The sequence below is a fragment of the Hippoglossus hippoglossus genome, chromosome 8 (assembly GCF_009819705.1).
Source record: "Hippoglossus hippoglossus isolate fHipHip1 chromosome 8, fHipHip1.pri, whole genome shotgun sequence".
Lineage (NCBI taxonomy): Eukaryota > Metazoa > Chordata > Actinopteri > Pleuronectiformes > Pleuronectidae > Hippoglossus > Hippoglossus hippoglossus.
Genome location: NC_047158.1, coordinates 22967320 through 22984369, shown reverse-complemented (window position 1 = coordinate 22984369; position 17050 = coordinate 22967320). Strand labels below are relative to the sequence as shown.

General features: G+C 42.2%; 2 protein-coding genes across 11 annotated transcripts in view; both read left to right on the top strand.

The window, feature by feature from the left end:
- Positions 1–3915, top strand: part of si:ch73-366l1.5 (FILIA-N KH-like domain-containing protein) — a 39459-nt gene extending 35544 nt beyond the window's left edge. For 3 of the 4 annotated variants that reach the window (XM_034592732.1, XM_034592731.1, XM_034592734.1), the window contains one exon: positions 3586–3915. In XM_034592732.1, the coding sequence (XP_034448623.1) occupies positions 3586–3700 (115 nt within the window). In that variant the 3' untranslated portion in view covers positions 3701–3915. The remainder of the gene's footprint in view (positions 1–3585) is intronic. The other variant, XM_034592735.1, reaches the window with a different exon arrangement.
- LOC117766007 (caskin-2-like) overlaps positions 1861–17050 on the top strand; it is a 51281-nt gene continuing 36091 nt past the window's right edge. For all 7 annotated transcript variants that reach the window (XM_034592693.1, XM_034592692.1, XM_034592694.1 and 4 more), the window contains exons 1-3: positions 1861–1991; positions 2446–2532; positions 14756–14866. In XM_034592693.1, coding sequence (XP_034448584.1) covers positions 14773–14866 — 94 coding nt within the window. In that variant the 5' untranslated portion in view covers positions 1861–1991; positions 2446–2532; positions 14756–14772. The remainder of the gene's footprint in view (positions 1992–2445; positions 2533–14755; positions 14867–17050) is intronic.

Sequence of the window (17050 nt, the reverse complement as noted above, 5' to 3'; positions counted from 1 at the left end):
CTTAAGTATAACCTGACCTGTTTTCCCAAACCTCCACCTGACCTCCACCTGACCTCCATCTGACCTCCATCTGACCTCCATCTGACCCCTGCCAAACCTCCACCCAAACCTCCACCTGAACCTCCACCTGACCTCCACCTGACCTCCATCTGACCCCTGCCAAACCTCCACCCAAACCTCCACCTGAACCTCCACCTGACCTCCATCTGACCGCCACCTGACCCCTGCCAAACCTCCACCCAAACCTCCACCTGAACCTCCACCTGACCTCCATCTGACCTCCACCTGACCCCTGCCAAACCTCCACCTGAACCTCCACCAAACCTCCATCTGACCCCTGCCAAACCTCCACCTGAACCTCCACCAAACCTCCATCTGACCTCCATCTGACCTCCACCTGACCTCCATCTGACCTCCACCTGACCCCTGCCAAACCTCCACCCAAACCTCCACCTGAACCTCCACCTGACCTCCATCTGACCTCCACCTGACCCCTGCCAAACCTCCACCCAAACCTCCACCTGACCTCCATCTGACCTCCACCTGACCTCCATCTGACCTCCATCTGACCCCCGCCAAACCTCCACCTGAACCTCCACCAAACCTCCATCTGACCTCCACCTGACCTCCATCTGACCTCCATCTGACCCCTGCCAAACCTCCACCTGACCTCCATCTGACCTCCACCCAAACCTCCATCTGACCTCCATCTGACCCCTGCCAAACCTCCACCAAACCTCCACCCTTCCTTTAAATCAACCCCTCAGTCTGATCAAACCAATCACAACGCCCGCGTCAATTGGAAATAAAATATTTTATTCAATATTTACAAAAAACTGTTTATGATTATTTCCCAGTGTTACAGGCCCCTCCCATAAAACCATAAAACCAGGCCCCTCCCATCTTCCCCACACGAGTTCACATCTAGTTAAATTTGATCTAAACAAAAATCCAGGATGTATTTAGTCGAGTGAAATCGATACTGGATTCTGATCAATCTATTTCTATCAGCTTCTATCTGCTGACAGGTATTAATTCATAATCAATAAACTCCTAATCAATCATCTCCCATGATTTTAAAATCGCATTTCACTGATTTAATTTAACAACATTAACTTGTGTTTATTCATTTAGAAAAGATCCTGTGACATTGGAAAGAGAAACTTCAGAAATGATCTGAAACTAAATAAATAAATCTCAGGTTGAAAGTGGTTCTTGGTCACATGGTTCAGTGTCACCAGCTGTTACACCACCGCTGCGTCTCAGGCTCCGGATGGTGAACTCACTTTATCCTCTTATAAGACAATAACAAGGATTCAAACCAGCAACTCCTCAGGAGCTGGAGAATCCACTGAGGGTCACGTGAGGTCAGAGGAGACGAGTGAGCAGGAAACGACAGAACAGGAAGGAAACATCAACGTGGACCAGGAAGTAAAACTGTTTCATGTGAAATATCAGAGTTCTGATGTTTTAGAAACGACTTCACAATACAACAAATAAATATAAATGTGAGTTCATGTAACAGGAACATTAAACATCAGAGCGTCGTCAAGGAAACGTTCGTCGTCTGTCAGTTTCAAAATAAGTTTCATTAGTTTGTTTTTTAGTTCTAATTATTTTTTAAGTGTCCCCTGCTGCTTGTGCACCAGCGCCCTCTACAGGACAAAGTTTTGCTTTATGGTTTTTGTTCTTTGTATTGTTTCATTCAGATTTATTTCTTTTTGGCTCTTTGATCTTTTTCTTTTATAAACTCTTTTTGCAGGTTTTTTAATCAAAGCTGTTAAATCAATAATATTTCCTCACGTCGCTGTTGAGCATATTCCAGGTTTAACAGCTTTGAATTCATGATTTTTTATTTATGTTCCGATAAGTTCACGACGTCAGCAGGTTCCTTCCTCCGACTTTTCGTTGAATGTTGCGTCTGCATCACGTGACCAGCTGTGCTGCTCCGCTGCTAACCCTGCATGCTGCCGCTAACACCACAGCTAACGGTGAGTCGCTAACATCTGGAGCTCCTCACATCTGTCAACACACAAAATGTGTCAGTGATGCTCCACATCGCCCCCTAGGGACTTTCATTAGAAATAGTAACATAATAACAACACTGAAAGCAAATGTTTAATTACGTAAAGTAAAGTTAAAAATAATTTGAACTATTATATTGTATCCAGCAGCAGATAAGTAACATTTTCAATAAATAAAATAAAGATCAGAGCCAAATTTATTTGAAAACAGGTAAGTGATACATTTATTTAATCAATGTCTGTGTTTTCTTTTTGCTTCTCCAAACTTTGTATTCAATAAAACCTTTGATTAAATTTGATGAGACGGATTCAGAGTGAAACTAAACTGATGAATCAGCTGTTTCTTATCTTAACTGTTTTAAAGACACAAATACTAAATGTTATATTTGATAGATTTACTCATTTGATCTTTTCTTGTCAGAGCTCCTGAACAATGATCCACACAAGACGTCACGAGCTTCGTCTGTCTGACGCAGCGGATCGTGAGGAAGAGGAGGAGGAAGAGGAGAAGTTTGTAGGAAATGAAAAATCTGCTCGTCTTTATTTTTGGTTCATTTGCTTTGTTTCCTCTTTGGCTCCAGAGTTTGAAGAGAAAACGTCATAGCCTCAGAAATCTGCTTTTTTTATAACTTTCTTTCTGTGTTAAAAGATTTTTCTGTCAAACCCTGAAAACTAAGAGTTGTGTTAACAGAAACGTGTGTGTGTGTGTGTGTGTGTGTAGTTGTGTTAAAGGGCAGAAGAATGATTGTGCTGTGATTTGATTAAAACTATTAAACTGTTGAGTTTGGTTTAAACATGAAATAAAAGTGTGAAACGTGCACGTGTCTGTTGTCGTGTTTGTTTTTGAGGATTCAGTAAATTCTGGATTATTAAATTATATTGTTGTTCAAATCTGAAATTTGCTTATTCTCATTTACTTAAAGAACTTCATACAGTTTACAAATGAATACATTATAATCGAGTTGTTCCAGCTCACTGGAAAACTCCTGAATCTGAATTCAAGGAGACGTTCTGCTCTTCTTCATGTGAGTTATTACTGTCAAATGTTTTCATGCTCCAAATCACTGTCCTCATAGTGTCCGTCGCTGCAGCTCCTCTCTTCAGCCTCTGTCTCAAACTCTGGGTTTCAGCTCCGGTCTCTTTAAGACCCCCCTCCCTCCTGATGAAGCCTCTGATTGGTCAGCTGCTCCACTCTGTGATTGGACCTTCGCTCTCACTTTGCTTGGCTTCGTTAGGGGGCGTGTCCGAAGCAGCCGCTCAGCTTGTCTTGGAAAATGTTTCATATTTTTTCTCATTTAGTTTCCTGGTTGTTTTTGTTCATTTGGCTTCGTACTGAATTAAAACAGTTTAAAAAGTGAAAATAACAAAGAAACTCAAGTTCTCTGACACAAAAACCCACGATGTAGTAAACGGGGATTTCCGTGGATCTTTTCTTCGTTAGAACAGTCGTCAGACACGACTTCCTGCCGCCATAATTCTGAACGCCACCCGACAGCAGCACGTTCACATTGTACGTGTGTGTTTGTGTGTGTGTGTGTGTGTGTGTGGACTCATTTCCCAGGGTGCAACAGGAGCAGCTGGCGGCCATCTTCCTGCTGCTGAGGGAGAACCAGGAGGCGCTCGGCGAGGTGACGGAGGGCGACATGGAGGAGCAGCTGAAGCTCTACTCGCTCTGAGACGCCGTCCATCACTGTTACCATAGCAACGCAAACCTCCACACAACCGAATGTAAAATGTCGTAGACGAAACCTGAGACGCTGATTTATTATCGGATTATATTTATTTATTTTATCTGAATCTGTAAAAGAACAAAAGTATCGTGTGTGGAGTAAAAATACGAAGCAGCACAACATGTATATACTCACATGAAGTACAAGTACCTCAGAATTAGTTTTTTATTTATTTGGGTTTTTAAAAGGTTTTTAGTTTTTTTCTCTCGATCTTTTTAAGTTTTCTGTCGCTGAAAAAAACAAACGTCAAAGTTTGAATTGAATTTATTGAGAACGTCTTTATGCTAAGCTAAGCTAAGCTAAGATTCTTTGGTCACATTTGTTGATCTTTGTTTTTGACATTTCAAAAACAAAGTTTGCACTGACGTAATTCACATATGACTCGAAAAAAAGTGTATACTACAACTTTTTCCAGAAATATACGGGTTTATTTCTCCTCAAATATTTCTGCTTTTTGTTTTAGCTTTTTTGTAAAGATATTACGATATCTATAAAAAAAATTTCTTTAAATGTAGTTTTTCCTGTTAAACTCTTGAGGCTTTTGAAATGTAACAAATTCATATCAGAATATTTTGAATTTAATGCCTTTTTACTAAATAACTAATAACCTAAATATTAAATTTATATCAGAATAATTTGACTTTCTCCTTAATTAATAATTGAGTTCCTAAAAAATACCCAAATATTACTATTTTTTTAAATTATAAATTTTATATCAAAATATTTGAACTTTCCTCAATAAAATAATAAAAAAATTCTCTCCAATATTAGGACTTAAAAACTCCTCTTCTCTCAAATTATTGTAAGTATTTTCTCAGTATAAACGAATATTAAGACGTTTCCTTTGTTACAACCTTTTTATGAGAATATTATAACTTTACTATTTTCTGTTTAAGAGACAAAGAGTTTTCTCCCTTGCTTGTAGAGGCACTGTTACTGCTGCATTCTGGGTAACGTAGTGTTTTTTAACAGTTTTTGGGGCATCGTCCGTCACTGACGATCAACGACGTCAAGATTTTTTTTTTAACGTATACAATTCAACCAACTTTATTTATTGTGAGTTTTATTTCAGATTTTTTCTGTAAAAACTTTTTTCTTGATAATAAAAATATGTAAAAAACTCGATGCTGTGGATTTATTCTGATGAAAGAAGGAAAAACTCTTGATTCAGTAAAACGATGGTAAATGTTCGTGTTAATTGTTGATGTGTAAAATTCAAACCGACATTTAGTGACATCTAGTGGTAAATGTGAGTATTGCTACCTACTGAATGGATTTAAAGATTCTTAATGTCAGACGATTCAAACACTAATGAAAATATCACGATTATTAAATATAACTGTTACATTTCATCAGTACAATAAACTGCAGGTTTAAACATCAGAACATATAAAGTGATATTTTTTACAGTGAATAATGAATTAAAACAAATTCTCAGACTCTGATGTAGACGCTTTTATTATTATTGTTTTCTTCTGTTTTTAAGTTTCTGTGAAGCTGAATGTTTTCAGTTGTTGATGAAGATGAAATGTTAAGATTATATATAAAATCCAGAGTTATTTGATGTCTACGTTGTTTATAACGAACAGAAAATGAGAACATGGATGAAACAGGTGAGCTCAGACCTGAGGCATCATGATTGACAGCCGAGACTGACTCATGATTGGTCGAATGTGTGTGTGGGCGGGACCTCGATTCCAAAGCTCATCACTGCCGCACAGACTCTGACTGTAAATGACGTCATCACCACCGCCACTACTGGGCGGCTATGGCTGAGGGGTAGAGCGGTCGTCCTCCCACCTGAAGGTCGGCAGTTCGATCCCCAGTCTTCCCCATCTGCATGCCGAAGTGTCCTTGGGCAAGATGCTGAACCCTGAATTGCCCCTCACAGACCAACAAAGTGTTGCTTATAGAGTGTGTGTGTCTGTGTGTCTGTGTGAATGTACCGTAAAGAGCTTTGAGTGCTATATAAATACAAACCATTTACCAAGATGGCAGCGTTTGTATCGGAGAGACTTTGGCTTCATTTCTGGAGTAAAGACGTCATCTTTACGTGTCTGATTGTTTGATCGCCACCAGGGGGCGATCCAGATGTCTTCCCTGTAGAGAGCTGTCATGTGTTGAGACTTTAGTCGATAAAGTTTTAAAACTATTTAAGTTTATTCACAGTTTAAATTTGTTGTTTTCAGTTTATTAAACTGGATCCTGTGTTTTATTTCTAATTTTAAACGTAATGTTTATTACAACACTGCTGCGTGTGTGTGTGTGTGTGTGTGTGTGTTGTCATGTCAGTGAGCAGACAGCAGGTGGCAGCATTGATCAGATGAACAGACGTTGATCAGACAAAAACAAACTGAGTTTTTCTCTTTTTTCTTTGACGTTTTAAAATTATTTCTGCTGATAAACAAACACATTTTTCATCTTTAAAACAGAAAATATAAAATAAATGTTTTAAACATAAAATCAATGTAAAAATAATTTCCCCCATAAATCCGGTTCCCCCTCTTCAGAAACTCTACTACTACTACTACGACAATACTACCACTATTTCTACAACGGATAATAATAATAATAAAAAGAATAACAATAATTTTATTATAACAATATTATTATTATTATTTCTTAATAAGCTAAAGTCTCATTATTGAAAAAATCTGAGTGAGAATCTAAAAGTGGTGGAACAAACTTGGAGAAAGAAGAAGAATCATCAAAAAGCATCGTGTTTGATTCCAGGTTAATGAGTCAGTGAATTAAAATTGTATTTAAATCAAAGTGCGAATATCTGGATATATGATCAAATAAAAAATAAAATAAAAACAAGAGCCAGACGATCACCGGAAAAGGGGGCGATTGACTCTTCAAAATAAAAGCAGCCAACATTGTGTGTTCGTCTTCTACTGAGAGAATTGTGATGAAGTATTTTTACTGCGAGGAACCATCCAATATAACCTCGTGAAAATAATCACAGCATCACATACAAATGAATCTAAACTATTAAAAAATACAAAGAGTAAAGTATTGATGCACCTTTAGTTTTCAGTTATGAAGTTTAAAAACTGCATCTGTGTATAAAATGAGTCCAGTACAGTAGAAAAGTTGTTTATTACATATTTGGAGTAAGGCGACAACACATGAATACATTAAATGTATTACAAACCCACAACTTATCCTAATTATTTATTTCAGCAAGTCAAGAATAATTAAATAAGTAGATGAAGGTTTATTTTGGTATTTTCATAGTTATTGATTCTGTTTGAATGATCATTCCTTTGATTAAATAAATAAAACATAAACAGTGTATAAAAAGACCAATATTGAAAATAAAAGGTATTTATTCATAAAGCACCTTTCGCAGCTAGCAATGAAAAAATGAATGTAAACAATAAGAAACTTACTGAAATGACTCAAATCAAAGAACAAGAGTAAAAACACATTTAGACACGTGACGAGGTCTCGTTGAGGATTTTGACTGATTTGATTTAAAGAGCTTTATGTTGAAAGTGCCAGCCGGATGTGTGTTGTGTTCACGGCGCCTCGACGATCCGGACACTCGGAGACTCCGCTCGGGAGAAAGTGGACGAAGGTTCGGAGAGAAGCGTAAAGTGCGAAAGTTACAACCTGCGTCAAATCCGTACGTGGGTTCCTCCGGATCTGGATCACGATCAAGATCCGGGAAAAGTTTGTGGAATAAAAACCAAAGAATCCGAGTTGGTCCCCGAGGCTCCGCTCACACTGAAGCCGGGTTCCGGTCACTGAGGGCGGCTGGAGAGAGACTGACAGGCCGGAGAGGAGGTGGGTCTCAACCAACTAACTAACTACCCTCCACAGGTTAGTTCAACTAACTAACCTGTGTCCACAGGTCAGAGAGGAGGTGAGTCTCCGGGTCCAAACTAAACTAACTACCCTCTGTCCACAGGTTAGTCTCCACGTTTAACCAGGTTTAGTTATAGATTACCTCAGTCGGAGAATTGACGGTTACTGACACACTAACTAACACACTAACTAACACACTAACCTACACACTGACTAACACACTAACTAACACACTAACCTACCCACTGACTAACACACTAACCTACACACTGACTAACACACTAACCTACACACTAACTAACACACTAACCTACACACTAACCTACACACTGACTAACACACTGACTAACACACTGACTAACACACTAACCTACACACTGACTAACACACTAACCTACACACTAACCCACACACTGACTAACACACTGACTAACACACTAACCTACACACTAACTAACACACTAACCTACACACTGACTAACACACTAACTAACACACTAACCTACACACTGACTAACACACTAACTAACACACTAACCTACCCACTGACTAACACACTAACCTACACACTGACTAACACACTAACCTACACACTGACTAACACACTAACCTACACACTAACTAACACACTAACCTACACACTAACCTACACACTGACTAACACACTAACCTACACACTAACCTACACACTAACTAACACACTAACCTACACACTAACCTACACACTAACCTACACACTGACTAACACACTGGCTAACACACTAACCTACACACTAACTAACACACTAACCTACACACTAACTAACACACTAACCTACACACTGACTAACACACTGACTAACACACTAACCTACACACTAACTAACACACTAACCTACACACTGACTAACACACTAACTAACACACTAACCTACACACTAACCTACACACTGACTAACACACTAACCTACACACTGACTAACACACTAACCTACACACTAACTAACACACTAACCTACACACTGACTAACACACTGACTAACACACTAACCTACACACTAACCTACACACTAACCTACACACTGACTAACACACTGGCTAACACACTAACTAACACACTAACCTACACACTAACTAACACACTAACCTACACACTGACTAACACACTGACTAACACACTAACCTACACACTAACTAACACACTAACCTACACACTAACCTACACACTAACCTACACACTGACTAACACACTGACTAACACACTAACCTACACACTGACTAACACACTAACTAACACACTAACTAACACACTAACCTACACACTGACTAACACACTAACTAACACACTAACTAACACACTAACCTACACACTGACTAACACACTAACCTACACACTGACTAACACACTAACTAACACACTAACCTACACACTGACTAACACACTAACTAACACACTAACCTACACACTAACTAACACACTAACCTACACACTGACTAACACACTAACATACACACTAACTAACACACTAACCTACACACTGACTAACACACTAACTAACACACTAACCTACACACTGACTAACACACTAACTAACACACTAACCTACACACTGACTAACACACTGACTAACACACTAACCTACACACTAACCTACACACTGACTAACACACTGACTAACACACTAACTAACACACTAACCTACACACTGACTAACACACTAACCTACACACTAACTAACACACTAACCTACACACTGACTAACACACTAACCTACACACTAACTAACACACTAACCTACACACTGACTAACACACTAACCTACACACTGACTAACACACTGACTAACACACTGACCTACACACTGACTAACACACTAACCTACACACTAAGTAACACACTAACCTACACGCTAACTAACACACTAACTAACACACTAACTAACACACTGACTAACACACTAACCTACACACTAACTAACACACTAACCTACACACTGACTAACACACTAACTAACACACTAACCTACACACTGACTAACACACTAACCTACACACTGACTAACACACTAACCTACACACTAACTAACACACTAACCTACACACTGACTAACACACTAACTAACACACTAACCTACACACTGACTAACACACTAACCTACACACTGACTAACACACTAACCTACACACTAACTAACACACTAACCTACACACTAACTAACACACTGACTAACACACTAACCTACCCACTAACTAACACACTAACCTACCCACTAACTAACACACTAACCTACCCACTGACTAACACACTAACCTACCCACTAAGTAACACACTAACCTACCCACTAACTAACACACTAACCTACCCACTGACTAACACACTAACCTACCCACTAAGTAACACACTAACCTACCCACTAACTAACACACTAACCTACACACTAACTAACACACTAACCTACACACTAACTAACACACTAACCTTCACACTGACTAACACACTAACTTACACACTAACCTACACACTAACTTACACACTAACCTTCACACTGACTAACACACTAACTTACACACTAACCTACACACTGACTAACACACTAACCTTCACACTAACTAACACACTAACCTACACACTAACCTACACACTAACCTACCCACTAACTAACACACTAACCTACCCACTAACTAACACACTAACCTACACACTAACTAACACACTAACCTACCCACTAACTAACACACTAACCTACCCACTAACTAACACACTAACCTACCCACTAACTAACACACTAACCTACACACTAACTAACACACTAACCTACCCACTAACTAACACACTAACCTACCCACTAACTAACACACTAACCTACACACTAACTAACACACTAACCTACCCACTAACTAGGATAACAGGGACATGATGGTGTAACTGGGACGGACAGCTCTGTCTCTGATTGGTCCTCTCTCTCTGCAGTCGACCTGTTTCTGTGATGTCACTGATCTGTCCTGGATGTGAGGCCAGAGATGGAGCTGGAGTGATGGAGCTCAGTGATGGAGCTCAGAGATGGAGCTGGAGTGATGGAGCTCAGAGATGGAGCTGGAGTGATGGAGCTGGAGTGATGGAGCTGGAGTGATGGAGCTCAGAGATGGAGCTGGAGTGATGGAGCTCAGTGATGGAGCTGGAGTGATGGAGCTGGAGTGATGGAGCTGGAGTGATGGAGCTCAGTGATGGAGCTCAGTGATGGAGCTGGAGTGATGGAGCTCAGTGATGGAGCTGGAGTGATGGAGCTCAGAGATGGAGCTCAGTGATGGAGCTGGAGTGATGGAGCTCAGTGATGGAACTGGAGTGATGGAGCTCAGTGATGGAACTGGAGTGATGGAGCTCAGTGATGGAACTGGAGTGATGGAGCTCAGAGATGGAACTGGAGTGATGGAGCTCAGTGATGGAACTGGAGTGATGGAGCTCAGAGATGGAGCTCAGTGATGGAGCTCAGTGATGGAGCTCAGTGATGGAACTGGAGTGATGGAGCTCAGTGATGGAGCTGGAGTGATGGAGCTCAGTGATGGAACTGGAGTGATGGAGCTCAGTGATGGAACTGGAGTGATGGAGCTCAGAGATGGAGCTCAGTGATGGAGCTCAGTGATGGAGCTGGAGTGATGGAGCTCAGTGATGGAGCTGGAGTGATGGAGCTCAGTGATGGAGCTCAGTGATGGAGCTGGAGTGATGGAGCTCAGTGATGGAGCTGGAGTGATGGAGCTCAGAGATGGAGCTCAGTGATGGAGCTCAGTGATGGAGCTGGAGTGATGGAGCTCAGTGATGGAGCTCAGTGATGGAACTGGAGTGATGGAGCTCAGTGATGGAACTGGAGTGATGGAGCTCAGTGATGGAGCTGGAGTGATGGAGCTCAGTGATGGAGCTCAGTGATGGAGCTGGAGTGATGGAGCTCAGTGATGGAGCTCAGTGATGGAGCTGGAGTGATGGAGCTGGAGTGATGGAGCTCAGAGATGGAGCTGGAGTGATGGAGCTGGAGTGATGGAGCTCAGTGATGGAGCTCAGAGATGGAGCTGGAGTGATGGAGCTCAGTGATGGAGCTCAGTGATGGAACTGGAGTGATGGAGCTGGAGTGATGGAGCTCAGTGATGGAGCTGGAGTGATGGAGCTGGAGTGATGGAGCTCAGTGATGGAGCTGGAGTGATGGAGCTCAGTGATGGAGCTCAGAGATGGAGCTGGAGTGATGGAGCTCAGTGATGGAGCTGGAGTGATGGAGCTCAGTGATGGAGCTCAGTGATGGAGCTGGAGTGATGGAGCTCAGAGATGGAGCTGGAGTGATGGAGCTCAGTGATGGAGCTCAGTGATGGAGCTGGAGTGATGGAGCTCAGTGATGGAGCTGGAGTGATGGAGCTCAGTGATGGAGCTCAGTGATGGAGCTGGAGTGATGGAGCTCAGTGATGGAGCTGGAGTGATGGAGCTGGAGTGATGGAGCTCAGTGATGGAGCTGGAGTGATGGAGCTCAGTGATGGAGCTCAGAGATGGAGCTCAGTGATGGAGCTGGAGTGATGGAGCTCAGTGATGGAGCTCAGTGATGGAGCTGGAGTGATGGAGCTCAGTGATGGAGCTGGAGTGATGGAGCTGGAGTGATGGAGCTCAGTGATGGAGCTGGAGTGATGGAGCTCAGTGATGGAGTTGGAGTGATGGAGCTCAGAGATGGAGCTCAGTGATGGAGTTGGAGTGATGGAGCTCAGTGATGGAGTTGGAGTGATGGAGCTCAGTGATGGAGTTGGAGTGATGGAGCTCAGTGATGGAGCTCAGTGATGGAGTTGGAGTGATGGAGCTCAGTGATGGAGCTCAGTGATGGAGCTCAGTGATGGAGTTGGAGTGATGGAGCTCAGTGATGGAGCTCAGTGATGGAGCTGGAGTGATGGAGCTCAGTGATGGAGCTCAGTGATGGAGCTGGAGTGATGGAGCTCAGTGATGGAGCTCAGTGATGGAGCTGGAGTGATGGAGGCAGCTCAGAGATGGAGGCAGCTCAGAGATGGAGGCAACTCAGTGATGGAGGCAGCTCAGTGATGGAGGCAGCTCAGAGATGGAGGCAGCTCAGTGATGGAGCTCAGTGATAGAGCTCAGTGATGGAGCTGGAGTGATGGAGCTCAGTGATGGAACTGGAGTGATGGAGCTCAGTGATGGAACTGGAGTGATGGAGCTGGAGTGATGGAGCTCAGTGATGGAGCTCAGTGATGGAGCTGGAGTGATGGAGCTCAGAGATGGAGCTGGAGTGATGGAGCTCAGTGATGGAGCTCAGTGATGGAGCTGGAGTGATGGAGCTCAGTGATGGAGCTGGAGTGATGGAGCTCAGTGATGGAGCTCAGTGATGGAGCTGGAGTGATGGAGCTCAGTGATGGAGCTCAGAGATGGAGCTGGAGTGATGGAGCTCAGTGATGGAGCTGGAGTGATGGAGCTGGAGTGATGGAGCTCAGAGATGGAGGCAGCTCAGAGATGGAGGCAACTCAGTGATGGAGGCAGCTCAGTGATGGAGGCAGCTCAGAGATGGAGGCAGCTCAGTGATGGAGGCAGCTCAGAGATGGAGGCAGCTCAGTGATGGAGGCAGCTCAGAGATGGAGGCAGCTCAGTGATGGAGGCAGCTCAGAGATGGAGGCAGCTCAGTGATGGAGGCAGCTCAGTGATGGAGGCAGCTCAGAGATGGAGGCAGCTCAGTGATGGAGGCAGCTCAGTGATGGAGGCAGCTCAGTGATGGAGGCAGCTCAGAGATGGAGGCAGCTCAGTGATGGAGGCAGCTCAGAGATGGAGGCAGCTCAGTGATGGAGGCAGCTCAGTGATGGAGGCAGCTCAGAGATGGAGGCAGCTCAGTGATGGAGGCAGTGATTTAGAACTGTTTTAAAATAAAACCAGACCAGCAGAGTTTTTCAAATTCTCTGATTTAGAGGCTGGGAAACTCCAAACTAGTTTAACTAGTTTAATAAGTACTGTTACTATTACTACTATTACTACTACTACTTCTACTACTACTCTGGCTGCATGGACGCTAGATGTAACCATGGCAACAGTGATGTCTTTAATAACAGAGACCTGTGGACAAAGCCTGTAAAGAATCATCACATTTAAATTGAGATTTAATTAAGAAACTATGATGACCTGTGGTTTAACTGGTTTAACTATGATGACCTGTGGTTTAACTGTGATGACCTGTGGTTTAACTGGTTTACCTGTGATGACCTGTGGTTTAACTGGTTTAACTATGATGACCTGTGGTTTAACTGGTTTAACTATGATGACCTGTGGTTTAACTGGTTTAACTATGATGACCTGTGGTTTAACTGGTTTAACTATGATGACCTGTGGTTTAACTGGTTTAACTGTGATGACCTGTGGTTTAACTGTGATGACCTGTGGTTTAACTGGTTTAACTGTGATGACCTGTGGTTTACCTGTGATGACCTGTGGTTTAACTGGTTTAACTATGATGACCTGTGGTTTAACTGGTTTAACTATGATGACCTGTGGTTTAACTGGTTTAACCGTGATGACCTGTGGTTTAACTGTGATGACCTGTGGTTTAACTGGTTTAACTGTGATGACCTGTGGTTTAACTGGTTTAACTGTGATGACCTGTGGTTTAACTGTGATGACCTGTGGTTTAACTGGTTTACCTGTGATGACCTGTGGTTTAACTGGTTTACCTGTGATGACCTGTGGTTTAACTGGTTTAACTATGATGACCTGTGGTTTAACTGGTTTACCTGTGATGACCTGTGATGACCTGTGTGAGGATGAGGAGTCGTTCAGTGTGATGTGATGAAGAGTTTCTCTGCTACTGTGGTTGTCATTCTGACAGATGAACTGATCTGTTTTTCTCGTTTCTTCTCCCTCTCAGTCCTGAGCACATCACCCCCCCGATGCCCTCTACTCCTCCAATCACATCAGCTCTGCACACCCCCCCCCCCCCCCGGATATAACATCTCCCCCCGAAACTAAAAGTGAAAAGAAGAAAAGTCTGATCAGGAAATCACGACTTGTCTTTCTCTCCGGGCTCTGAGGAAATATCACAGAGGAGTTATCACTTGGTGTTTCCTGGCTGAGCGTCAGAGGCACGGAGCGTCTCACCTGAGGCACGTCCACGTCTCCGCCGCTCTGCATGGCGCTCAGCATGGCGCTCTGACGAGGCGGCGGGATTTTTAAAACACAGCCGGTTCGAAGAGGAGGAGGCAGGAGCATGGGGAAGGAGCAGGACCTGCTGCAGGCGGTGAAGAGCGGAGACCTGACGTCCACCCAGAAGCTGCTGTCCAAACTGAAGAGCAACAGAAACAGTAAGTGATGCTAAGGGTATATATGATTATTACTGTATATAAAGAGGATCAGTGACTGTATATAAAGATTATCAGTGACTGTATATAAAGACCATCAGTGACTGTATATAAAGACCATCAGTGACTGTATATAAAGACGATCAGTGACTGTATATAAAGACCATCAGTGACTGTATATAAAGATGATCAGTGACTGTATATAAAGATGATCAGTGACTGTATATAAAGCCCATCAGTGACTGTATATAAAGATGATCAGCGACTGTATATAAAGACCATCAGTGACTGTATATAAAGATGATCAGTGACTGTATATAAAGACCATCAGTGACTGTATATAAAGACCATCAGTGACTGTATATAAAGATGATCAGTGACTGTATATAAAGATGATCAGTGACTATATATAAAGATGATCAGTGACTGTATATAAAGATGATCAGTGACTGTATATAAAGACCATCAGTGACTGTATATAAAGATGATCAGTGACTGTATATAAAGATGATCAGTGACTGTATATAAAGACCATCAGTGACTGTATATAAAGACCATCAGTGACTGTATATAAAGACCATCAGTGACTGTATATAAAGATGATCAGTGACTGTATATAAAGATGATCAGTGACTGTATATAAAGATGATCACTGACTGTATATAAAGACCATCAGTGACTGTATATAAAGATGATCAGTGACTGTATATAAAGAGGATCAGTGACTGTATATAAAGACCATCAGTGACTGTATATAAAGACCATCAGTGACTGTATATAAAGACGATCAGTGACTGTATATAAAGAGGATCAGTGACTGTATATAAAGATGATCAGTGACTGTATATAAAGACGATCAGTGACTGTATATAAAGAGGATCAGTGACTGTATATAAAGATGATCAGTGACTGTATATAAAGACCATCAGTGACTGTATATAAAGACCATCAGTGACTGTATATAAAGATGATCAGTGACTGTATATAAAGATGATCAGTGACTGTATATAAAGATGATCAGTGACTGTATATAAAGATGATCAGCGACTGTATATAAAGAGGATCAGTGACTGTATATAAAGAGGATATGTATATGTGGGTGGTGGTCCCTCTGACAGATGACAGATGTCACATGACTCCACCTCAACACGTCTTTATGTTTACAGACTTTGACGATTTGTCTGTGACCCAAAAATCTGTCCCCTCACATCTGGTGTATCTGTCCCACGCTCGACTGCTGTCCCCCAGATCACAAGGATCTCCCAGATGGTGCCCAGGATTAACAGGAGTTGTTGTGTGTGTGTGTGTGTGTGTGTGTGTGTGTGTGTGGGGGGGGGGGGGAGTTCCCACAGCTCTGTTTATAATCACCACACTGTGACTCTACTATTACATTAATCTGATAACCTCAGTTTACCTTTAAAACGTAGTGAGTTTTTCACAGTGACAGATTTACAGATTTACAGATTGGTACAAAATGAACACATCCTTTTCTTTGTTGAGTTTCTAAAAGTAATTAGAAAGTCTTAAAGTTGATTATCAGAATTTAAGACTATGAAAGCGTTTTTTAAAAGCTTCATCCCTCCAGACGACCTCAAATCTCATCTTGTCAGTTAAATCTTTTCAGGACGTCTCAGAATGAAGTGGGAGACAAACACCGACTCGTTTCTGTTCTCTTTTTCATTTCAGTCTGAAATCTCATCCTCTTCACTGCATTAACCTAGAAATATTGAAAAACCTGTTTCCTCAAATTCAATCCCTTAAAGCAGACACAGGTTTTTAAACATTGAACCACAGACAGAATCACATGAAAGCCTCAGAGTCCTGAAACGTCCCCATCTGTCTTTCTTCACATCCCTGTGCCACATCCCTGTTTGTGTGGCAGCTCATCACTGTCCCATTAGCGGAGCCTCGTAAACCTGTCGTCCCTCCATGAAAAAAACCGGTTGAGAAGCGAAGCTAAACGGGGAGTTGGGCTGTTGTTGGCGGGGTGGAGGGGCGCCGCTCTGGAGGTCTGCTGTCGCTCCACTCGCTCTGTCTCATGTCTTATTCATGAGTTTGGGTTCAAACTCAGCTCAGCCAATCATCTCGCAGAATCTTCCCTCTCTTTACTCTGCAGCTCCTTCACCTCTGAAGACTCATTTCTACAGAAAGGGCTTCTGTAGAAATGAGGGATGCAGCGCAGAGTCG